The 26,313-nt window shown below is 41.1% G+C and overlaps 1 protein-coding gene across 2 annotated transcripts in view; it reads left to right on the forward strand.

The window, feature by feature from the left end:
* Positions 1 to 26,313, forward strand: part of zranb3 (zinc finger, RAN-binding domain containing 3) — a 334,364-nt gene that overhangs the window by 281,348 nt on the left and 26,703 nt on the right. For both annotated transcript variants that reach the window (XM_061889175.1, XM_061889174.1), the window contains one exon: positions 13,390 to 13,530. In XM_061889175.1, coding sequence (XP_061745159.1) covers positions 13,390 to 13,530 — 141 coding nt within the window. The remainder of the gene's footprint in view (positions 1 to 13,389; positions 13,531 to 26,313) is intronic.

A 26,313-nucleotide genomic window follows, 5' to 3' on the forward strand; every position in this document is an offset into this window, starting at 1 on the left:
AAACCTCCCAGTCAACTACTAGTAACATCACTATGAGCCCGTTGACGTTTTAGAAACATAAACGGCAGCTCAGCTCGCTCGCAGTCCTTGAGGTGAAGGCTAATTAGCTTTTAGTGTAACTTTAGCTAATTTTGCGGTGCGTGTGTGTGTTACGGACAGCAACGCTCTGTCTGTCTGTTATTTCACTTTACCTTTTTCTGTGTTGATTGAGCTGTGTTGAAGCAGCAAAAAACGGAATTATGTTAAATGAAAAGTTTCCTGAAGCTGTCTCTGATAGTTGATATTATAATGTAACTGCATCATAAAGCCTACATGAACTCCATGGTGTTCAGGGATGAATAGTCTCTCCTGTTGCTATTGTACTATTTTTTTCAGCTGTAGTTACATCAATTATTAGTAATGTAGCAGCCTAGTTTTGAATAGCAGGGTCCCTGCTATCACATGTTAAAATATAACATTTTACATAATAAAAATCAACTACAGGCTTCCCAAATGCTGTAATAAATTAAGCATGATGAGTTGAACGTATGTCAGCATGTGGCATAATAACGACATACTTAGTATCTCAGGTAACTAGGACTGTTTTGTTTTTACTTTATGGAAAAATTATGGAGATATATATCGTTTATCGTCATTCAGCATATGGAGCGGAAACACAACCAAAAATTTTAGACTTCTTCACACGACGAAGCCGACTTACTTCACTACATCATGTAGTCTATTGCCCCCTCAGGCTGTGGTGGCAGCGACGAGGTGGAGACGTGATGGCGACAGGTCGAGTTACACCGATCCTTACACCCAGGTCACCCCCTTCCTCGGTCTGTCCGCCGGAGAGACACCACCTTAACTAACACATTTTCTGTATGTATATATATATATATATATATAAATATATATATATATGAAGTGAGAACGCCGGCCTGTTGTTCCTTGTTTATTACCCAGAAGTCTAAGCGCCGTAGGAACCATTTTCGGAAGTAGCTCCACCCAGAAGGATGGTGAATTGGAGTTTGAATGACTGAATTTCATTGTAATTCAGGTACATTCCTTTTAGCCTAGTAACAGGAAAAATATGGCACTAATAAAAAAGGTTTCTAGTTTCATTGAGATTGAATTTGTGAAACATTCTCCAATCCATTCGGAATTTAGCAGATTGTGCTGCACTCCCGACCCATATTTCCCTCATCTGCCTTTTCTGGCTGCGAATTGCAGGTCTAATAGCTTTATAGCCGTCATTCCTGCGCTGAAGGATGGTTTCTTCTTCAGTGATGAGACACGTCACCACCTCCCCTGCTCGTCGTCTGCTACCAAATGCTTCAACTTCCAAAAAAACAGCCTGAGCTTCCTGACAGCTGACCTCGGGTGGAGTGTAGCCACGCATGGCGATCGATCAAAGGCGTATTCGGCCAGGGCCGGCTGCTGAGGCAGCTCGTTAGCTCGCTTTCACACACCTGAGCCCGGTCTGCAGGTATGCCCCCCCTTGCATTGGATGGATGACTGAGGAAAAAAGGCCCTTATAATCCAGTAAAACGGCTTTTGTACGCACTTCTCAGCATCAGTCAATGCTTTCCTGGATGAGTGTGCTAAACATTTAAAAGACAGCATTTCCAGTGGTGAAGAAGCTGTGGTTACCTACAAAGTGGGGACCGAGAAGAAGCTGTGTCTCCCTACAAAGTGGGGAGCGAGAAGAAGCTGTGTTTACCTACAAAGTGGGGACCGAGAAGAAGCTGTGTTTACCTACAAAGTGGGGACCGAGAAGAAGCTGTGTTTACCTACAAAGTGGGGACCGAGAAGAAGCTGTGTTTACCTACGAAGTGGGGACCCAGAAGAAGCTGTGTTTACCTACAAAGTGGGGACCGAGAAGAAGCTGTGTTTACCTACAAAGTGGGGACCGAGAAGAAGCTGTGTTTACCTATAAAGTGGGGACAGAGAAGACGATGTGTTTACCTACAAAGTGGGGACCGAGAAGAAGCTGTGTTTACCTATAAAGTGGGGACAGAGAAGACGATGTGTTTACCTACAAAGTGGGGACCGAGAAGAAGCTTTTTATCTACAAAGTGGGGACCGAGAAGAAGCTGTGTTTACCTACGAAGTGGGGACCGAGAAGAAGCTGTGTTTACCTACGAAGTGGGGACCCAGAAGAAGCTGTGTTTACCTACAAAGTGGGGACCGAGAAGAAGCTGTGTTTACCTACAAAGTGGGGACCGAGAAGAAGCTGTGTTTACCTACGAAGTGGGGACCCAGAAGAAGCTGTGTTTACCTACAAAGTGGGGACCGAGAAGAAGCTGTGTTTACCTACAAAGTGGGGACCGAGAAGAAGCTGTGTTTACCTACAAAGTGGGGACCGAGAAGAAGCTGTGTTTACCTACAAAGTGGGGACCGAGAAGAAGCTTTGTTTACCTAAAAAATGGGGAGCGAGAAGAAGCTGTTTACCTACAAAGTGGGGAGCAAGAAGAAGCTGTGTTTACCTACAAAGTGGGGACCGAGAAGAAGCTGTGTTTACCTACGAAATGGGGACCGAGAAGAAGCTGTATTTACCTACAAAGTGGGGACCGAGAAGAAGCTGTGTTTACCTATAAAGTGGGTACCGAGAAGAAGCTGTGTTTACCTACGAAGTGGGGACAGAGAAGACGATGTGTTTACCTACAAAGTGGGGACCGAGAAGAAGCTTTTTATCTACAAAGTGGGGACCGAGAAGAAGCTGTGTTTACCTACGAAGTGGGGACCGAGAAGAAGCTGTGTTTGCCTACGAAGTGGGGACCGAGAAGAAGCTGTGTTTGCCTACGAAGTGGGGACCGAGAAGAAGCTGTGTTTACCTACGAAGTGGGGACCGAGAAGAAGCTGTGTTTACCTACAAAGTGGGGACCGAGAAGAAGCTGTGTTTACCTACGAAGTGGGGACTGAGAAGAAGCTGTGTTTAACTACAAAGTGGGGACCGAGAAGAAGCTGTGTTTACCTACAAAGTGGGGACCGAGAAGAAGCTGTGTTTTCCTACAAAGTGGGGACCGAGAAGAAGCTGTGTTTTCCTACAAAGTGGGGACCGAGAAGAAGCTGTGTTTTCCTACAAAGTGGGGACCGAGAAGATGCTGTGTTTACCTACGAAGTGGGGACCGAGAAGAAGCTGTGTTTACCTACAAAGTGGGGACGGAGAAGAAGCTGTGTTTACCTACGAAGTGGGGACGGAGAAGAAGCTGTGTTTACCTACAAAGTGGGGACCGAGAAGAAGCTGTGTTTACCTACAAAGTGGGGACCGAGAAGAAGCTGTGTTTACCTACAAAGTGGGGACCAAGAAGAAGCTGTGTTTACCTACGAAGTGGGGACCAAGAAGAAGCTGTGTTTACCTACGAAGTGGGGACCGACTTCCATTAGGCATATTAGTCAGGTGTCTGGATTACTCGTGACTTCTGCAGTGGCCTGAAGAACCCTATCCCTGAACCTGGTAGCATGAAAAGATGTAAACCAGCACGACTCTTCTGGCAGAATCACAGCAGGACTTTTTAGCGTGCGCCGGTTTCACGCAGTGAGCTGTGAGCGTTTGAAGCAAAGGAAGCGTCGTGTGTTTGATGCTGATTCACCTTCTCCCTCGTCTGCCTCCAGTTTTACACAGAAACCTCTCCTCTTAGATGGCTTAGCTTCCTCTGCCTTCTGCCTCCTATCCTGACCTTTTTTTTTTTTAATTTCATACCTTCTACATGCATTCCCAGTCAATGGCAGGGAGCATGGAGGCAAACATTCACACCGATGGACCATTTAAAGCGTCCATCCATCCATTTCCCACCACTTATTCCCTTCCACTTATTCCCTTTGGGGTCGCGGGGGGCGCTGGTGCCTATCTCAGCTACAATCGGGCGGAAGGCGGCGTACACCCTGGACAAGTCACTGCAGCCATTTAAAGCAGTCCTTCTCAAATATGTCAACATGCTTGATCAGTATCGCCCTCGCTTTGAAAAGCTGTGTTCTGCAAAAGTCTGTTTGTCTTTAAATATATAAATATAATATCTGTTTTTAGCATTTAAAACAAAAACAAAAAAATACATATGTATATATATATATATTATCCATACTTGACTTTTCAGTATGCGGCCCTTGATGGAAGCTATCAAAATACAAATAATATATACTTATTGTTGAAACTTGGACTAATGAGAGGACCGAGATGCAGAGAGGAAGTTCCAAAATAAAGCTTTTATTTTGAAATTACTTTTTACCTCCAAAGCAAAAAGTATTTCGCAAGAATAATCAAATTACGCGGAAAATAATTCCGAGAAAAAGGTCAATCCAAATCGCTTCAAAAAATAGGAAAAAATATCTAATTTAAGAAAAAACTAACAAAAGTAGAATATAATGTCAGAAAAAAACAAACGCGCTCCAACAGGAGGGAAAAAAAAAAGGATCTACCGTATTTCCTTGAATTGTCGCCGGGGCGCTAATTAATTTACAACCTCTTCTCACTCCTGCGCTTACCCAAGGCATGCGGTAAAAGTAAGCATGCGCTAATTATTTTAAAACCTCTTCTCACTCCGGCACTTACCAAAGGCATACAGTAAAAATTTGAGTGTGATGTAAGCTTGGACCTTAAATCCTACTGAACAGCTCTTAATCTTCTTCCCTTTATGCGATTTCAAATTACCGGTATTGAAATCAGCTTCCTCCATTTTGAAAATGATGACAGGGGAAGTCTCACTCGTGACGTCACGAGTTTGACCAGGAGGTAATATTAAGCATGCGCTAATTATTTTGGGAAGTGAGTTTGACCTGGCAGTAATTCAGGGCAGGCGCATACTATATGCCCTGCGGCAATTCAAGGAAATACGGTGTATATATAAATATATATACACTAAATAGGAATAAACAAAAATCACTCAATCAATGAGGCAAAAAACGAAATTTAGAAAACACAAAAACTCACCAATTAGGTAGACGAAGGATAACAAAGGGCGCTCGAAGGAGGAAAAAGTAAACTCAAAACTACAGCAATAAGACTGCTCGATCCAAAAAAGAAAACCAGGAAAAAAGGGCAAGACAAGGAGACAAGCATGGACATGGGCATAGACGCTAGAAAGGCACGCAAGACGAGACGATCTGGCACAGGACAAGGGGAGGCATGAGCTTAAATAGGATATGAAGATAATGGGAAACAGGTGGGAACAATCAGGGGTCAGGGATGACGTCAGACTGGTGACACATGAGGAAGGGCCCGTGATCTGAAACAAGAGGATAGCTTTTCAAAATAAAACACGTAAATCACAAGACAGAAAAACCAAAACAAGACTTCCCTCACCGCGGTGTTACACTTATAATATGAACTAGGGTTGTCCCGATACCAATATTTTGGTACCGGTACCAAAATGTATTTCGATACTCTTCTAAATAAAGGGGAGCAAAAAAATGGCTTTGTAAATAAAAAATCTTAGGGTACATTAAACATATGTTTCTTATTGCAAGTTTGTCCTTAAATGAAATAGTGAACATACTAGACAAAACTTGTCTTTTAGTAGTAAGTAAACCAACAAAGACTCCTAATTTAGATGCTGACATATGCAGTAACATATTGTGTCATTTATTATTCTATTATATTGTCATATAAAGGACAAGCTGTAAAAATTGATTATTAATCAATATCTGGTTATTTTCTGTTTCAACATGTTCTATCTACACTTCTGTTAAAATGTAATAATCACTTATTCTTCTGTTTTTTGGATACTTTACATTAGTTTTGGATGATACCACAAATGTAGGTATCAATCCGATACCAAGTCGTTACAGGATCATACATTGGTCATATTCAAAGTCCTCATGTCACCAGAGACATATTACCTGACTTCATAAACATAATATATATTTTAAGAAATGGAAAAAAGATTTTGTGAAAATAAAAAATATGGATGTAATCATAGTAGTATCGACTAGATACTTGGTATCATTATCTTGCCCCTGACAGTTTGTTTATGTTTTAGTTTTTCCCTCTGCATTCGTCTCTGTTTCCTGTGTGTGTGTGTGTGTGTGTGTGTGTGTGTGTGTGTGTGTGTGTGTGTGTAGTGTTTCCTGTCAGCGCTCTTATTTTGTTTGTTTCCTGTGTTTCTCCCTGGGCGCTGTTTCTCCTCAGCTGCGGCTGATTGGCACCTGGCCACACCTGGTGTCAATCAGCCCACTCCTATTTGTACCTGCTTTGTTCCTCCAGTCAGTGGCTGGATTATTGTCTTGTCGATGTCGCTCCTGTCGTGCCGTGTCTTGTATTTGCAGCGCAGCTATATCCGTTATATGTTTGTAGCTTACTGTTTGTTGTTCCCTGCTTCCAGTTTGTTTTGTACTACACGTTACGATTTCTGTTTTCCTGCTCGCTACCCGCTAGCTTCCGCGCTAGACCCTTTTTTGTTTTTGCTAGCTTCCATGTTAAGCTCCTTTTATATTCTAGCTCCCATGCTAGCTCCCTTAGTTTGCTATCCTTCTCGTGCGCGCTTTTGGTTGTTCTTGTTCTAATATTTTAATTAAATCATGTTTTCCTGCAAAATGCCTGCCTCCTTCTCTGCATCTTGGGCTTTGTCACAAACCAACTCTGACAGACATAGTCGTTCCATTACTACCTAATTCGTAACTCATTAACTAATAAAGTGTTTAAAGGAATTTTGCCAACACTGCTTCAGAATTTACAGACCAGGTGAAAACACCCTTTATTTTTTATTATTTACACTCCTAATTAGCCTTAAGTATTTAAGCTGTACCCGTTATTAGTTTTATTTTAGTCCAAGCAATAATGCTGATCAAACATGACTGTCAAAACAAATGTTTGTTCAGCATAACATCAATTATTGATTCTTGCCACGGCTGCATCCCCTGTGAAATAACCACACCACCCGATGGCTAATCGCCTTCTATTTTCTTGTTTGTCTTCATTTCATCCCAGGGAGATTTCTACTCTTTTAGTCATCGCGGAACACGGAGCACATTTTATTTTGAATCCTTATTCCAATGTATGGGTTGAACATAAAAGTCCGTAGAGATTCTTTTTCTGCATTTTGAGAACATTCTTCTTTTAAATTTGGAGTTGTTCACCTACATTTTAATTTAATTAGAGTTGTCAGTCATGTGCGCCGAGGGGCTGATTCCGAAAAATTGAGCCACAAGAGCATAACCTGAAGATAGCGTTGATAGAAACAGCTTGCAGTATCCTGACAAATTGTTTCACGTTGCCGCGATCTAAACTCAATATTAGACACATTGCTTAATTATTACCTCTCTCACAGAATGTATGTCATTGATGCATATATTTTATTATCTAATTAACCCAATATTATGGTCGCTTGGTGTCTAGGTAAGGAAAGTATGTCATATGACAGCCCTTGTAAGTGTGTGTGCATTTGTGTGTGTGTGAGTGTGTGTGTATCACACACTTGCCAACCTTGAGACCTCCGAATTTGTGAGATTGGGGGGCGTTGGGCAGTATATATATATATATATATATATATATATATATATATATATACACAGTGGGGCAACAAAGTATTTAGTCAGCCACCGATTGTGCAAGTTCTCCCACTTAAAATGATGACAGAGGTCTGTAATTTTCATCATATTAAAGAATTTATTTGTAAATTATGGTGGAAAATAAGTATTTGGTCAACCATTCAAAGCTCTCACTGACGGAAGGAGGTTTTGGCTCAAAATCTCACGATACATGGCCCCATTCATTCTTTCCTTAACACGGATCAATCGTCCTGTCCCTTTAGCAGAAAAACAGCCCCAAAGCATGATGTTTCCACCCCCATGCTTCACAGTAGGTGTGGTGTTCCTGGGATGCAACTCAGTATTCTTCTTCCTCCAAACACGACGAGTTTAGTTATACCAAAAAGTTCTATTTTGCTTTCATCTGACCACATGCCATTCTCCCAATCCTCTGCTGTATCATCCATGTATCCATTTTGGTATAAACTCAACTCGTCGTGTTTGGAGGAAGAAGAATACTGAGTTGCATCCCAAGAACACCACACCTACTGTGAAGCATGGGGGTGGAAACATCATGCTTTGGGGGCTGTTTTTCTGCTAAGGGGACAGGACGATTGATCCGTGAATGGGGCCATGTAGATTTTGAGCCAAAACCTCCTTCCATCAGTGAGAGCTTTGAATGGTTGACCAATTACTTATTTTCCACCATAATTTACAAATAAATTCTTAAAAATTCCTACAATGTGAATTCCTGGATTTTGTTTTCACATTCTGTCTCTCACAGTTGAAGTGTACCTATGATGAAAATTACAGACCTCTGTCATCATTTTAAGTGGGAGAACTTGCACAATCGGTGGCTGACTAAATACTTTTTTGCCCCACTGTATATATATATATATATATATATATATAAACCCTGTTTCCAAATGTTGTTAGATGTAAAAAAATAAACGGAATACAATGATTTGCAAATCCTTTTCAGCCCATATTCAATTGAATGCACTAAAAAGACAAGATATTTGATGTTCAAACTCAAAAACCTTTTTTTTTTTTCTTGCAAATAATAATTAACTTAGAATTTCATGGCTGCAACACGTGCCAAAGTAGTTGGGAAAGGGCATGTTCACCACTGTGTTACATCACCTTTTCTTTCAACAACACTCAATAAACGTTTGGGAACTGAGGAAAGTAATTGTTGAAGCTTTGAAAGTGGAATTATTTCCCATTCTTGTTTTATGTAGAGCTTCAGTCGTTCAACAGTCTGGGGTCTCCGCTGTCGTATTTTACGCTTCACAACAGGCCACATATTTTCGATGGGAGACAGGTCTGGACTGCAGGTGGGCCAGGGAAGTACCCGCACTCTTTTTTTACGAAGCCACGCTGTTGTGACACGTGCTGAATGTGGCTTGGCATTGTCTTGCTGAAATAAGCAGGGGCGTCCATGAAAAAGATGGCGCTTAGATGGCAGCATATGTTGTTCCAAAACCTGTATGTACCTTTCAGCATTAATGGTGCCTTCACAGATGTGTAAGTTACCCATGACTTGGGCACTAATGCACCCCCATACCATCACAGATGCTGGGTTTTGAACTTTGCGTCGATAACAGTCTGGATGGTTCGCTTCCCCTTTGGTCCGGATGACACAATGTTGAATATTTCCAAAAACAATTTGAAATGTGGACTCGTCAGACCACAGAACACTTTTCCACTTTGCATCAGTCCATCTTAATTGATCTCGGGCCCAGAGAAGCCGGCGGCGGTTCTGGATGTTGTTGATAAATGGCTTTCGCTTTACATAGTAGAGCTTTAACTTGCACTTACAGATGTGGCGACAAACTGTATTTAGTGACAGTGGTTTTTTGAAGTGTTCCTGAGCCCATGTGGTGATATCCTTTAGAGATTGATGTCGGTTTTTGATACAGTGCCGTCTAAAGGATCGAAGGTCACGGTCATTCAATGTTGGTTTCCGACCATGTTGCTTACGAGGAGTGATTTCTCCAGATTCTCTGAACCTTTTGATGATATTATGGACCGTAGATGTTGAAATCCCTTAATTTCTTGCAATTGCACTTTGAGAAACGTTGTTCCTAAACTGTTTGACTATTTGCTCACGCAGTTGTGGACAAAGGGGTGTACCTCGCCCCATCCTTTCTTGTGAAAGACTGAACATTTTTTGTGGAAGTTGTTTTTATACCCAATCATGGCACCCACCTGTTCCCAATCAGCCTGCACACCTGTGGGATGTTCCAAATAAGTGTTTGATGAGCATTCCTCAACTTTATCAGTATTTATTGCCACCTTTCCCAACTTCTTTGTCACGTGTTGCTGGCATCAAATTCTAAAGTTAATGAATATTTGGAAAAAATAGCATATTCAACTGAATATGAGTTGAAAGGGATTTGCAAATCATTGTATTCCGTTTATATTTACATCTAACACAATTTCTCAACTCATATGGAAACGGGGTTTTTAGGTGACCGGGAATCTACACGTTCCATTAACATAAAACCAGGGTTTCCCACACATTCATTTATTTGGTGCGGCCCGCCACAAAAGAATTACGGCCGCCACAAAAAAAATATATTATTATTATTTTTATTTTTTATTTTTTGGGGGGCTTTTTGACTCTCTCAACCGCTCATAAGTGAAGTGAATTAGTGTAGTGAATTATATTTATATAGCGCTTTTCTCAAGTGACTCACAGAGCTTTACATAGTGACACCCAATATCTAAGTTACATTTAAACCAGTGTGGGTGGCACTGGGAGCAGGTGGGTAAAGTGTCTTGCCTAAGGACACAACGGCAGTAACTAGGATGGCACAAGCGGGAATTGAACCTGCAACCCTCAAGTTGCTGACACGGCCACGCTACCAACCGAGCTATGCCACCTCGAGAAAAAGCAATGGGACTCTGTCTGTGAATGGAGATTGTAGTTACATATGATATAAATATGTAAATATTATATAAATATATACATAAAGTGTTGTAATTATATTCCAACTCCGCGTTCTTCTTGGTCATCCCCACCCCCCTCCACACCCCCCCTTGCCGCCCGACCACACCACCACAAATAGATGCCTGTCCTGTGTGGGAAACACTGCAAAACATACTCTAAAAATGACATCCTCTAAATTTTCATTGCTCCATTTGTGTCTACTTCTGCTCTCCCTCCGTTGAATTCTGGCCATTTCGCCGGCGCAGCAAACCCATTTCCCCCCCGCAGGTGCCGTCAATCCTTCTAATCTACTCCTTCTCGCTCGCCGGCCGCTGCTTTCCGCCGACAAATTTGTTATCCCGGTGCAAAAGGTGTGCGAGTTGAGAAAAATGCACCCAACGCCACGTGTCACTCCTGACAGGAATTAAAATGACCCGGCCGTGTCAGAGTTGAGGAGAAATACAGCGCAGAGTGGATGAAATGGAAACAGCCAACAAAAAAAAGCCTGACTCGCTTGATCCGGCCAAAAGGGAAAGAGCCCTCGTCGGCCTTTTAAAAGGAGAAATGGCACAACCGAAGCAATCGTTTGACATTTTTTCAAACCTACCTGCAGTTAGAGTGCAGACATGTTCAACTCAAGCTGCCACGACTACACTGTTAATAATACTTGGGTGTCAAAACAAAAATAAACTCACTGTCGGGATGATATTCACATTTTACATCAGTTATTGTGACCAACTTTATCACTTATTGTTGCGATACTGTTGAATGTGCTCTTCAAAATCAAATCAAACGTTATTTATAAAAGCACACCTGCATACACACACCATATACTTTCATCAAACATACAAACCCCGTTTCCATATGAGTTGGGAAATTGTGTTAGATGTAAATATAAACGGAATACAATGATTTGCAAATCATTTTCAACCCATATTCAGTTGAATATGCTACAAACTCATAAACATTGTTTTTTTTTCGCAAATAATCATTAACTTTAGAATTTGATGCCAGCAACACGTGACAAAGAAGTTGGGAAAGGTGGCAATAAATACTGATAAAGTTGAGGAATGCTCATCAAACACTTATTTGGAACATCCCACAGGTGTGCAGGCTGATTGGGAACAGGTGGGTGCCATGATTGGGTATAAAAAAAGCTTCCCAAAAAATGCTCAGTCTTTCACAAGAAAGGATGGGGCGAGGTACACCCCTTTGTCCACAACTGCGTGAGCAAATAGTCACCAGTTTTAGAAAAACGTTTCTCAAAGTGCAATTGCAAGAAATTTAAGGATTTCAACATCTACGGTCCATAATATCATCAAAAGGTTCAGAGAATCTGGAGAAATCACTCCACCTAAGCGGCATGGTCGAATGACCGTGACCTTCGATCCTTTAGACGTCACTGTTTCAAAAACTGACATCAATCTCTAAAGGATATCACCACATGGGCTCAGGAACACTTCAGAAAACCACTTCAGAAAACCACTGTCACTAAATACAGTTCATCGCTACAGCTGTGAGTGCAAGTTAAAGCTCTACTATGCAAAGCAAAAGCCATTTATCAACAACATCCAGAACCACTGCCGGCTTCTCTGGGCCCGAGATCATCTAAGATGGACTGATGCAAAGTGGAAAAGTGTTCTGTGGTCTGACGAGTCCACATTTCAAATTGTTTTTGGAAATATTCGACATCGTGTCATCCGGACCAAAGGGGAAGCGAACCATCCAGACTGTTATCGACGCAAAGTTCAAAAGCCAGCATCTGTGATGGTATGGGGGTGCATAAGTGCCCAAGGCATGGGTAACTTACACATCTGTGAAGGCACCATTAATGCTGAAAGGTACATACAGGTTTTGGAACAACATATGCTGCCATCCAAGCGCCGTCTTTTTTATGTACGCCCCTGCTTATTTCAGTAAGACAATGCCAAGCCACATTCAGCACGTGTTACAACAGCGTGGCTTCGTAAAAAAAGAGTGTGGGTACTTTCCTGGCCCGCCTGCAGTCCAGACCTGTCTTACATGGAAAATGTGTGGCGCGTTATAAAGCGTAAAATACGACAGCGGAGACCCCGGACTGTTGAACGACTGAATCTCTACATAAAACAAGAATGGGAAAGAATTCCACTTTCAAAGCTTCAACAATTAGTTTCCTCAGTTCCCAAACATTTATTGAGTGCTGTTAAAAGAAAATATAATGTAACACAGTGGTGAACATGCCCTTTCCCAACTACTTTGGCACGTGTTGCAGCCATGAAATTCTATTTGCAAAAAAAATATAAAGTTTATGAGTTTGGACATCAAATATGTTGTCTTTGTAGTGCATTCAACTGAATATGGGTTGAAAATGATTTGCAAATCATTTTATTCCGTTTATATTTACATCAAACACAATTTCCCAACTCATATGGAAACGGGGTTTGTAATAAAAGTTTCAATCAATCAATTGCTCGGGTGGTGGAGAACAGGGGGAACTTTATGTAAGTGAGAACGTTCCTGCGCTGGAAAAGGGCTTATTGTCCACCAAGTTGGAGCTTGGAAGAACTGCTGGTGTGTCCAAGGAGAAAGACCAGAGGTTTGCATCATCACCTAACAATGTCCTGACATATCCCCCCCCCCAAAGATTGCCTCGTTCCACGCAGAGTGTGACCACTAATGAGTTGTTTTGCCACCAGACTGGCAAACAATGTGTTGGTATGGTCTTAGGGATATTGGGACCCCCGCCAGGGGACACACCCATCTGGGACATAGACAGGAAGTGATGAGGATCGTCTACTTCCCATTCCCGCGTCCAAACTTTATGCTTCTTACCTCTGCAGCTGAAGCTACGACACCAAGAAGAGGTTTGGCACAAATAGTAACTATTTTTACTTCTCAGTGGAAGTAGAAGGTATCAAACAAAAGTGAAATGTCCACAGGATCTTAAAAAGACCACATTTTCCCTGTTCTTCCCTTGTTGCGTTTCATAAACAACTGCTGATGTCACACCTCCGACATTTGCATCCTGGCAGGTATCTGAGCCGGGACGAGGTGGCCCGGGCCTCGCTGAGCAAGGCCCAGCAAGAAGGAGGCAGCGTGCGGCTGCTGGTCAAGGAGAACTTCTTCACCAAGAGGAAGTCGACCTCGTCGCTAAGTTCCCCCAACTCGGACAGGTAAGACCCTTTGTTTCTAAAGTCCCTTTTATTTTAAAAAAAAAAAAAAAACATTTGTTTTTTGACTTTTTGACATTTTCAGTCCAGAAATACAATTAAATACTAGGTGTGTCATGAATATTTTATTTTAATCAATGAATCGCGAATATTTCTTTAAAAAAAATAAATAAATAAAATAAATAAAATATTGTAAATTGAATTTTTGACATATTATTTACTTTTTTAAATTTATTTTATTTATTTTTCTTAAACATTTGTTCATTGAATTTTTGACATATACAGTCCAGAAATACAATTAAATACTTTGTGTGTGAAAAAAAATGTTATATTTAATTTATCACAATTATTTTGTTTTTGTTTTGTTTTTTAAAACATTTGTTTATTGACTTTTTGACATTTACAGTCCAGAAATCAAATTAAACACTAGGTGTGTCATACATGTTTTATTTTAATCAATGAATCGCGAATATTTTGTTCTTTTTTTTTTTTTTCTTTTTTTTTTAACATTTGTTTATTGAATTTTTGACATACAGTCCAGAAATACAATTAAATACCGGGTGTGTAAAAAAATATACATTTTAATTAAATAATCACGATTATTATTATTGTTTTTTTTAAACATTCTTTTTTGGACATTTTGACATATACAGTCCAGAAATACAATTAAATACTAGGTATGTCAAAACATTTTTATTTTAATTAATTAATCGCGATTATTTTATTTTTATTCTTTTAAACATTTGTTTATTTAATTTTTGACATTTACAGTCCAGAAATACAATTAAATGTTGTCTGTGTCCAAAAATTATTTTATTTAATTAATCGCAATTGTTTGTTCTTTTTTTTTTTTTTTTAAACATTTGTTTATTGACTCTTTGACATTTACAGTCCAGAAATCCAATTAAAATACTAGGTGTGTCATACATGTTTTATTTTAATTAATTAATCATGATTATTTGTTCTTTAAAAAAAAACAAAAAAACATTTGTAAATTGAATTTGTTACATTTACAGTCCAGAAATACAATTAAATACTAAGTATGTCAAAACATTTTTATTTTAATTAATTAATCCCGATTTTTTTTTTTTATTTAAACATTTGTTTATTGAATTTTTGACATACACAGTCCAGAAATACAATTAAATACTAGGTATGTCAAAACATTTTTATTTTAATTAATTAATCTCAATTTTTTTTTTTATGTATTTTTTTTAAACATTTGTTTATTAACTTTTTGACATTTAAAGTCCAGAAATACAATTAAATACTTGGTGTGTCATAGATGTTTTATTTTAATTAATGAATCGCGATTATTTGTTCTTTAAAAAAAATAAAACATTTGTAAATGGAGTTTTTTGACATACACAGTCCAGAAATACAATTAAATACTAGGTATGTCAAAACATTTTTATTTTAATTAATTAATCACGAATATTTTTTTTTTATTATTAAACATTTGTTTATTGAAATCTTGACATATACGGTCCAGAAATACAATTAAATACTAGGTATGTCAAAACGTTTTTATTTTAATTTATTAATGGCAATTATTATTATTATTATTATTTTTTTTTAACATTTGTCTATTGACTTGTTGACATATACAGTCCAGAAATACAATGAAATATTGTGTGTCAAAAAATTATTTTATTAATCGCAATTATTTTTTCTTTTTTTTAACATTTGTGTATTGACTTTTTGACATATCCTGTCCAGAAATACACCGTCTCTCCTCCTTGCTGCTGCTTATAAATAGAGCGACAGGTGATTAGATAACAAGGCCCAGGTGGGCAACTACGCACCGGTCGCAGATTTCGAGGCCGGTCCTGGCAACAAACACCCCGCTTCGCTGCAGGACCGCAGGTCACGCCCCCTCCACATTTAGCTTCAGAATAACAAAGAGACCTATTATACTCTAGAAATGTCGGTCTTGCTTAAAAATGCACGCGTTTAGTTGTGTTAGTGTTAAAAAAATTTATTATATGACTCTTACGGAAATACATTTTAAAATATTTGGCTTCTTGGCTCTCTCAGCCATAAAGGTACCCGACCCCTGATTTATAACATGTGCAAACATTTAAAAACTGGCATTAAAGGCCTACTGAAATGAGATTTTCTTATTTAAACGGGGATAGCAGGTCCATTCTATGTGTCATACTTGATCATTTCGCGATATTGCCATATTTTTGCTGAAAGGATTTAGTAGAGAACATCGACAATAAAGTTCGCAACTTTTGGTCGCTAATAAAAAAGCCTCGCCTGTACCGGAAGTAGCAGACGATGTGCGCGTGACGTCACGGGTTGTGGAGATCCTCACATTGTTTATAAACATGGCCACCAGCAGCGAGAGCGATTCGGATCGAGAAAGCGATGATTTCCCCATTAATTTGAGCCAGGATGAAAGATTCGTAGATGAGGAAAGTGAGAGTGAAGCACTAGAAAGAAAAAAAAGACGAGGGCAGTGGGAGCGATTCAGATGTTATTAGACACATTCACTTGGATAATTCCGGAAAATCGCTTATCTGCTTATTATGTTACTATTGTTTTAGTGAGATTATATGGTCGTACCTGTACAACCTGAAAGTCAGAGGGGTGGGGCCACTGGTGTGGTGACCGCCAGTGTCTCCGAGGGAAGCCACGTTTCTTGACGAAGAGAAGGCAGCCGGTCGGGCCGGGGTGAGATTTTTATTTTTTTCCTTCTTTCTCCGCGGTGGAAGTATCCGACAGTCTGGGGCGGCCGGTGGGAGGAGGCAAGAGAGTCCGCAGCTGCAGGCGAACGGCGCAAGCTCTCCACTCATGTCTACGGTAAGAGCCGACTTATTACCACCATTTTCTCACCGAAACCGGCCGGTTGACATGTGGTAGGGAACCATGTTCGCTTGACCGTCACGGGTTGTGGTGTTCCTCGCATCCTCACATTGTTTACAATCATGGCCACCAGCAGCGAGAGCGATTCGGACCGAGAAAGCGACGATTTCCCTATTAATTTGAGCGAGGATGAAAGATTCGTGGATGAAGAAAGTGAGAGTGAAGGACTAAAGAAAAAAAAAGACGAGGGCAGTGGGGGTGATTCAGATGTTATTAGACACATTCACTAGGATAATTGTGGAAAATCGCTTATTTGCTTATTGTGTTACTAGTGTTTTAGTGAGATTATATGGTCGTACCTGTACAACCTGAAAGTCAGAGGGGTGTGGCCAGTGGTGTGGTGACCGCCAGTGTCTCCGAGGGAAGCCACGTTTCTTGACGAAGAGAAGGCAGCCGGTCGGGCCGGGGTGAGATTTTTTTTTTTTTTCCTTCTTTCTCCGCGGTGGAAGTATCCGTCGGTCGGGGGCGGCCGGTGGGAGGAGGCAAAAGAGTCCGCAGCTGCAGGCGAACGGCGCAAGCTCTCCGCTCATGTCTACGGTAAGAGCCGACTTATTACCACCATTTTCTCACCGAAACCTGCCGGTTGACATGTGGTAGGGAACCATGTTCGCTTGACCGTCACGGGTTGTGGAGTTCCTCACATCTGAACATTGTTTACAATCATGGCCACCAGCAGCGAGAGCGATTCGGACCGAGAAAGCGACGATTTCCCTATTAATTTGAGCGAGGATGAAAGATTCATGGATGAAGAAAGTGAGAGTGAAGGACTAAAGAAAAAAAAAAGACGAGGGCAGTGGGAGCGATTCAGATGTTTTTGACACATTTACTAGGATAATTCTGGAAAATCCCTTATCTGCTTATTGTGTTACTAGTGTTTTAGTGAGATTATATGGTCGCACCTGAAAGTCAGAGGGGTGTGGCCACGGGTGTGGTGACCGCCAGTGTCTACGTGGGAAGCCCTGTTTCTCGACAAGGCAAGACAGCCGGGCTGAGATTTTTTTCCCCCCCCTCCTCCACGGTGTAAGCATCCGACGGTCGGGGGCGGCCGGTGGGAGGAGGCAAGAGAGTCCGCAGCTGCAAGAAGAACGACGCAAACTCTCTAAATGGTGGTAATAACTCTCCGACTTATTACCACCATTTTCTAACCGAAACCTGCCGGTTGACATGTGGTAGGGAACCATGTTCACTTGACCGCTCTGTTCCATAGTAACGCTTCACAGTCATCTTACAGGAATGTAACCAGGGAAACACCTGCTGTGTTTGTGTTGCTAAAGGCAGCCGCAATACAATGCTTCCCACCTACATCTTTCTTCTTTGACGTCTCCATTATTAATTGAACAAATGGCAAAAGATTCAGCAACACAGATATCCAGAATACTGTGTAATTATGCGATTAAAGCAGACTACTTATAGCTGGGATCGGTGCTTGACCAAAATGTCCGCTACAATCCGCGACATCATCATACCGCGACGTTTTCAGCAGGATAATTCGCGCGAAATTTAAAATTGCAATTTAGTAAACTAAACCAGCTGTATTGGCATGTGTTGCAATGTTAATATTTCATCATTGATATATAAACTATCAGACTGCGTGGTCGGTAGTAGTGGGTTTCAGTAGGCCTTTAAACAACAATCAAATGGTTTGTTATTTTTCCATCAAAATGTCCTTAAAACACCTGTAATTTCTCTATTTCGGGCGACAGCAAACATTGAACCTACCGTATTTCCTTAAATAACCGCCGGGCATGTAATATGCACCTGCCTTGAATTACCGACGGGACAAACTCGCTCCCCAAATTTATTAGCGCATGCTTACTTTTACCGCCGGGTCAAATTCATGACGCCACGAGTGACGCTTCCCCTGTAATCTTTTTCTACACGGCGGATAATTTTTTTTTTTGCTTTAGCTATATGTAAACCAGGGGTCTTGTTCCACAGCCATACAGATAACATTGATGGTTGTGATATAAAACAACATTAACACTCTTACTAATATGCGCCACACTCTGTGAACCCACACCAAACAATGACAAACACATTTCGGAAGAACATCGGCTCTGTAAGACATTATAAATGCAACATAACACTTACCCTGAATGCCATGCATCTATGACTCTTGGTTATATTATACACCCCGCTAGCACCAACGTCGGTTGAGGTGGGCGGGGTTAGGGGCGCTTGTATAATATTAGCTAAAAGTCATGGATGCTTAGTATTCTGGGTAATTCTTATGTTGTGTTTATATTATATAGAGCCGATGTTCTCCAGAAATGTGTTTGGTGTGGGTTCACAGATTGTGGCGCATATTAGTAAGAGTGTTAAAGTTGTTTATATCACAACCATCAGTGTAAAAGGTATGCATTGCAATCTCTTAGGAGAAGCAGCGAAATGCATGCGTCCGGCTGGCAAAGGTGGGCGCGATGACATGTTGTAGAGCAGTGGTCCCCAACCACCGGGCCGCGGCCGCAGAATATTTTTTTTTTTTTTTTTTTTTTTTTTTTATATCACACTCAATTTTTTACGGCATGCCATTGGTAAGCGCAGGGATGAGTAGAGGTTTTAAAATGATTAGCGCCTGCTTACTTTTACCGTATGCCTTGATTAAGTGCAGGAGTGAGAAGAGGTTTTAAATTAATTAGCGGAAATACGTTATCTTTAATGGCTGAGTTTGGACTTCACATCTCCATATGTTAGATCCGTAATCCGACTCATTTGGAATTATGTGTCTCCCAAAAGGCAAAATAAACATTTTTTTATTTATTTTTTATTTTTGTCAGTGCGTCAACGGTCACCATTTTCCAATCTTTTAGAGAATATTGCTTCATGTCAGCGCGGAGATGAGGCTTCATCATCTGCCTATTAGGGTGATTTGTCTCATCACGCCCCTTCCCCTTTGCCAATAAATGTATTTCCCTTCCCTTAACTGTCTCCATGGAGACTGCGTCCGCCTCCTGCGCCTGGCACAAAGGCCCGCTGTATGTGTTCGTTAGGTAAATACAGCCCATAATACAATCTATTGGCAGCGCCTCAACAGCCAGCAAGCGAGGGTACAAGAGCAAACACACACACACACACACACACACACACACACACACACACACACACACACACACACACACACACACACACACACGCGTGCACACGCATTGTTGTTTGTGCAAGATGTTTCTCCGTTAAGTTGCCACGCCGCACTTTGTTTTCCTGCCGGAGGAGCGAGAATGTGAACGGGCTCCCGAGTGTGTCGTGGCTGCAAGGCATGGAAGTGGAGGAGATGTTTGGGATCCTGCTATTTGCTGAAAGAAATATTGACAGGCTTCTTGCAAACACCGCCTTGTTTCGCTTAAAAAGGGGAATTATTTGTCTAATTTCCGTTTTTTTTATTGGACATGAACTAACATGCTAAGCAAAAAGCATCTAAGCATCTTTCAAAAAGGTCAGCAGGGCATTCAAAGATGAACTGCACTTTTTTTGGGAATTGTGCCTTTCATTCACAATCATTATTACATATGAGAGACAAAAATATGTCTTTTTTTTTAGATTTTAAAGATGATTAAAAATGCTTGAAAGATGTGGCTAGTGTGAGTCAGCGTTGTAGCCTTCAAATCCCGCTAAAACATATTTGTTTTATACACACACTGCAAGTATATACATAAATATATATATAATATAGAATGAGGCAAAAAAGTATTTAGTCAGCCAGCGATTGTGCAAGTTCTCCCACTTAAAATGATGACAGAGGTCTGTAATTTCCATCATAGGTACACTTCAACTGTGAGAGACAGAATGTGAAAAAAAAAATCCAAGAATCCACATTGTAGGAATTTTAAAGAATTTATTAGTAAATTATGGTGGAAAATAAGTATTTGGTCAACCATTCAAAGCTCTCACTGATGGAAGGATGTTTTGGCTCAAAATCTCACGATACATGGCCCCATTCATTCTTTCCTTAACACGGATCAATCGTCCTGTCCCCTTAGCAGAAAAACAGCCCCAAAGCATGATGTTTCCACCCCCATGCTTCACAGTAGGTATGGTGTTCTTGGGATGCAACTCAGTATTCTTCTTCCTCCAAACACGACAAGTTGAGTTTGTACCAAAATGGATACATGGATGATACAGCAGAGGATTGGGAGAATGTCATGTGGTCAGATGAAAGCAAAATATAACTTTTTGGTATAAACGCAACTCATCGTGTTTGGAGAAAGAAGAATACTGAGTTGCATCCCAAGAACACCATACCTACTGTGAAGCATGGGGGTGGAAACATCATGCTTTGGGGCTGTTTTTCTGCTAAAGGGACAGGACGATTGATCAATGTGAAGGAAAGGATGAATAATGAATGAATGTATCGTGAGAATTTGAGCCAAAACTTTCTTCCATCAGTGAGGGCTTTGAATGGTTGACCAAATACTTGTTTTCCACCATAATTTACAAATAAATTGTTTAAAATTCCTACAGTGTGAATACCTGGATTTTTTAAACACATTCTGTCCCTCACAGGTGAAGTGTACCTATGATGAAAATTACAGACCTCTGTCATCATTTTAAGTGGGAGAACTTGCACAATCGGTGGCTGACTAAATACTTTTTTTCCCCCACTGTATATATATATAAAATGTAAGAATAGACACCTTCAAAATAATATGTAATATGTACAATATACACACTGCAAGTATATATAACGTATTTCCTTGAATTTCCGCCGAGACGCTAATTAATTTAAAACCTCTTCTCACTCCTGCGCTTACCAAAGGCATGCGGTAAAAGTAAGCATGCGCTAATTGTTTTAAAACCTCTTCTCACTCCGGCACTTACCAAAGGTATGCAGTAAAAATGTGAGTGTGATGTGAGCTTGGACCTTAAATCCTACTGAATAACTCTTAATCTTCTTCCCTTTATGCGATTTAAAATTACAGGTATCGAAATCAGCTTCCTCCATTTTGAAAACGATGACAGGGGAAGTCTCACTTGTGACGTCACGAGTTTGACCAGGCGGTAATACTAAGCATGCGCTAATTATTTTTGGAAGCGAGTTTGACCCGGCAGTAATTCAAGGCAGGCGCATACTATATGCCCTGCGGCAATTCAAGGAAATACGGTATTTTAAGGATGGCCAGAACTAATTGCTCTGCGCATTTATTTCTGTTTCCATAGCAGCTTGCTTTGGACTTCCAGCGACAGCTGTGTGTTCTTACTTCCGGAAACAAACTTAAGTGTATTCTAAACATGGCAAAAATGATAACAAACAACGAAATCAACCTTTTTTGGACAAATGAGGATACACAACCTTATCTTTTTGAGGCTGAGGTTGATATGCTGCTTTTGAAGCGAGTACAAAGAACAGCTTGTAACATTGGAGCAGATGGAAGCTGAAAGAATGAGGTCTGCGTGACTTTGACCCTGTGAATGTGGAATTTGGAGACAAGCTATTTCAACATAAATGAAGTGCTTACCCAAATAAACCGGTAAAAACGCCCCCATCCAGCTGAACTGAATGCACAAATGTCCATCAAATGGGTCACTTTAAATTGATCATGATACACGCAACACGCCGTGTGTGTTATTACAACTACAGTACAAATGCTGTCTGGCTAGCTGTGTACAAACAAAACATGAAATAATAATTTACACATACTGTAATATGATTGTTAATGTTGTACCTTTTTTAATTCATTAATACCGCGATACTTTATTAGTACCGATATACAGTACAACCCTTGTTTATAGTTGACTATATTGTTGATACACCATGATCTCTGCATGCGTAGACACTTCATCTGTGTATTATTTTTGTCAGGTTCAAACGCTGATGACATCTATTAAACAAGACAAGAAGCAAGGAATTAAACAGAGACAGGGTCGGCATAGCTCGGTCGGTAGAGTGGCCGTGCCAACAACTTGTGGGTTGCACGTTCGATTCCCGCTTGTGCCATCCTAGTTACTGCCGTTGTGTCCTTGGGCAAGACACTTTACCCACCTGCTCCCAGTGCCACCCACACTGGTTTAAATGTAACTTAGATATTGGGTGTCACTATGTAAAGCGCTTTGAGTCACTTGAGAAAAGCGCTATATAAATATAATTCACTTCACTTCACAATTCAATTTAGCTCAATTGAGGAAACACGCATAAACACTGTACCGTTGTTCAGTGTCGTCCCACGCTCTGACGAAAGATTGTATGCCTCCTCTTTCATTTCGACTTTCCCTGATTACATGGCAACAGCTGTTTCTAAGGGAGGGGGGTCGTAAACAGCCATCGCTTTTGGTTACAAAACAGTTCAAAGAAAAGGTGCCTGGAACTTGCATCAGGTCCTGCTTCCACTCCGCTTTGTAGATCTCGGGTCAAGATTAAATCTTCCTGTGGATTACAATCGAAGAAAGAAACCGACGCCTTCACGTCGCTTCCCATGGTACAAAGTGAAGTTTTACGAGCCTTCTGCTTGTGATAACTTAGATACAATTATTCAAACAATTTTACCTCCAAGTACGTCATGGTGGAGACTACCAGTAAGTAACAAATATGCTAATCGCTAAACTAGCCGCTAAGATAGCGTGAAATGCGCAATAACGATGTGCTCAGTGCACTTTAACAAGTCTTTTAAGTTGTTTTTCCAGTTTTCTGACCGTTCTCATTTTGAGTTTATTCTTGACTCGCTTTCCTCCACAGACATTGCTGGCAACACCCGAGTCTCTTGGTACCAGTTTTTTTGGGTATCTCGTCAACGTGCCTTTTTTTTTTTTAGAGCGTTTCCTCCTCATATCAGTGAGCAAACATTTCTCTGTAGTGTTTCTCTGCCTCCACTCCGCCTTGGCGTGTATGAAATTGAAAACACAAAACCACGGGAAGAGATTCGAGTCCATCTGTCCCCCTCCGGTGTGCCTCCCGCACCCTGCTGGGATGACGTGGCAAATACCCAAATTTGCTATCTAAAAAAAAAAAAAAAAAAAAGGACTCTCACATTTATATCCTTGGAATTTGCATAAAAGAGAACAATACTGCACACAAGCATTTGTACAAGAAAAAGGGACAAGAAAAAGGGTACAATTTGGATTTTTTTTTTAATTAAGGACAAAATGATGCCATCATCTAATACAGGGGTGTCAAACTCAAATACAGAGTGGGCCAAAATTTAAAACTGAACAAAGCCGCGGGCCGAGGTTGAACAAATTAATCCTTTAATAGGGACCCAAACAAGTTTTGCATTGAATATTGACCAAGCAAGGCTTGTATAACTTTATAGTGACATACAAAATCCAGTTTCAAATAATAATAATTTAAAAAATCAAAGACATGTCAAATAAAATAAAAACACAAATTTAATGCCTTTTTTCGGCGGTGGGTTTGAGTTGGGGCGGAGTTTGGTGGTAGCGGGTGTGTTTATTGTAGCGTCCTGGAAGAGTTAGTGATGCAAGGGATTCTGGGTATTTGTCCGATTGTGTTTATGTTGTGTTACGGTGCGGATGTTCTCCCAAAATGTGTTTGTCATTCTTGTTTGCTGTGGGTTCACAGTGTGGCACATATTTGTAACAGTGTTAACCTTGTTTATACGGCCACCCTCAGTGTGACCTGTATGGCTGTTGACCAAGTATGCCTTGCATACACTTGTGTGTGTGTATGAGCTGCATATATTATGTATATTACGGCCCGCCCCCAATATTATTGTCCAGGTGGAAATCGTGAGAAATTCGGGAGGGTCACTGAACTTCGGGAGTCTCCCGGGAAAATTGGGAGGGTTGACGAGTATGAGTATTAGCGATGAATGTGGTGTTACAGTGGCGGGCCAGCACTAATGTTAATTTGATATTGCCTCAAGGGCCAAATGAAATTACACGGCGGGCCAGAGTTTGACACCCATGATCTAATACTTAATTACTTTATTAAAGGCCTACTGAAACCCACTACTACCGACCACGCAGTCTGATAGTTTATATATCAATGATGAAATATTAACATTGCAACACATGCCAATGCGGCCTTTTTAGATTACTAAATTGCGATTTTAAATTTCGCGCGAAGTATCCTGTTGAAAACGTCGCAATATGATGACGCGTGCGCGTGACGTCACGGATTGTAGCCGACATTTTGATCCAGCACCGATCCCAGCTATAAGTAGTCTGCTTTAATCGCATAATTACACAGTATTCTGGTCATCTGTGTTGCTGAATCTTTTGCAATTTGTTCAATCAATAATGGAGACGTCAAAGAAGAAAGATGTAGGTGGGAAGCGGTGTATTGCGGCCGCCTTTAGCAACACAAACACAGCCTGTGTTTACATTCCCGAAAGATGACGGTGAAGCTTTACTATGGAACATGGTTCCCTACCACATGTCAACCGGCAGGTTTCGGTGAGAAAATGGTGGTAATAAGTCGGCTCTTACCGTAGACATGAGCGGAGAGCTTGCGCCGTTCGCCTGCAGCTGCGGACTCTCTTGCCTCCTCCCACCGGCCGCCCCTGACCGTCGGATACTTCCACCGTGGAGAAAGAAGGAGAAAAAAAACAATCTCAGCCCCGCCCGACCGGCTGCCTTCTCCTGGTCGAGAAACGTGTCTTCCCTCCGATATTGTTCAATTAGTAATGGAGACCTCAAAGAAGAAAGATGTAGGTGGTAAGCGGTGTATTGCGGCCGCCTTTAGCAACACAAACGCAGCCGGTGTTTCCTTGTTTCCTTGTTTACATTCCCGAAAGCTGACGGTGAAGCTTTACTATGGAACAGAGCGGTCAAGTGAACATGGTTCCCTACCACATGTCAACCGGCAGGTTTCGGTGAGAAAATGGTGGTAATAAGTCGGAGAGTTATTTCCACCATTTAGAGAGTTTGCGTCGTTCTTCCTGCAGCTGCGGACTCTCTTGCCTCCTCCCACCGGCCGCCCCTGAGCGTCGGATACTTCCACCGTGGAGAAAGAAGGAAAAAAAACCTATCTCAGCCCCGCGCGACCAGCTGCCTTCTCTTCGTCGAGAAACGTGGCTTCCCTCGGATATTGTTCGATTAATAATGGAGACGTCAAAGAAGAAAGATGCAAGTGGGAAGCAGTGTATTGCGGCCACCTTTAGCAACACAAACACAGCCGGTGTTTCCTTGTTTCCTTGTTTACATTCCCCGAAAGCTGACGGTGAAGCTTTACTATGGAACAGAGCGGTCAAGCGAACATGGTTCCCTAGAAAATGGTGGCAATAAGTCGGCTCTTACCGTAGACATGAGCGGAGAGTTTGCATCGTTCTTCCTGCAGCTGCGGACTCTCTTGCCCCCTCCCACCGGCCGCCCCCGACCGTCGGATGCTTACACCGTGGAGGAGGGGGGGAAAAAAAATCTCAGCCTGGCTGTCTTGCCTCGTCGAGAAACGGGGTTTCCCACAGAGACACTGGCGGTCAAAACACCCGTAGCCACACTCCTCCGACTTTCAGGTACGACCATATAATCTCACTAAAATACTAATAACACAATAAGCAGATAAGGATTTTCCAGAATTATCCTAGTAAATGTGTCTAATAACATCTGAATGAGTTATTTACACGGAAAGATTCTGTAAATGTTTATTTACATACCTTAATTGTTGCCAAACTGTGTCTGAAACACGGCAATAAAACGGCTGATCAAACAAAACAGAAGTCACCGTCATGGACCCACTTGCTGCGGAAGCTAGCTCTCCAGTCAGCTAAACAAACTTAATAACTCCACGGTGACGTTGTTGTGAATTTACGAAACTGAAACAATACAAAAAAGAATGCCGTTGTAAGTTAATAATGCTAACACAGACACGCGTAAACACGTTAGCATATCAGCTAATTACATTACATGTACAAATAGGCATGAAAAAACTCCTACGGACATCACACACGGGACTGTTTAGTAAGTAAGAATTGTTTTAGTAATATTGAACGTTGAATGAAGGATCCATACAAGTAGAAAAACTCT

The sequence above is a fragment of the Nerophis ophidion genome, linkage group LG27, assembly GCF_033978795.1.
Source record: "Nerophis ophidion isolate RoL-2023_Sa linkage group LG27, RoL_Noph_v1.0, whole genome shotgun sequence".
Lineage (NCBI taxonomy): Eukaryota > Metazoa > Chordata > Actinopteri > Syngnathiformes > Syngnathidae > Nerophis > Nerophis ophidion.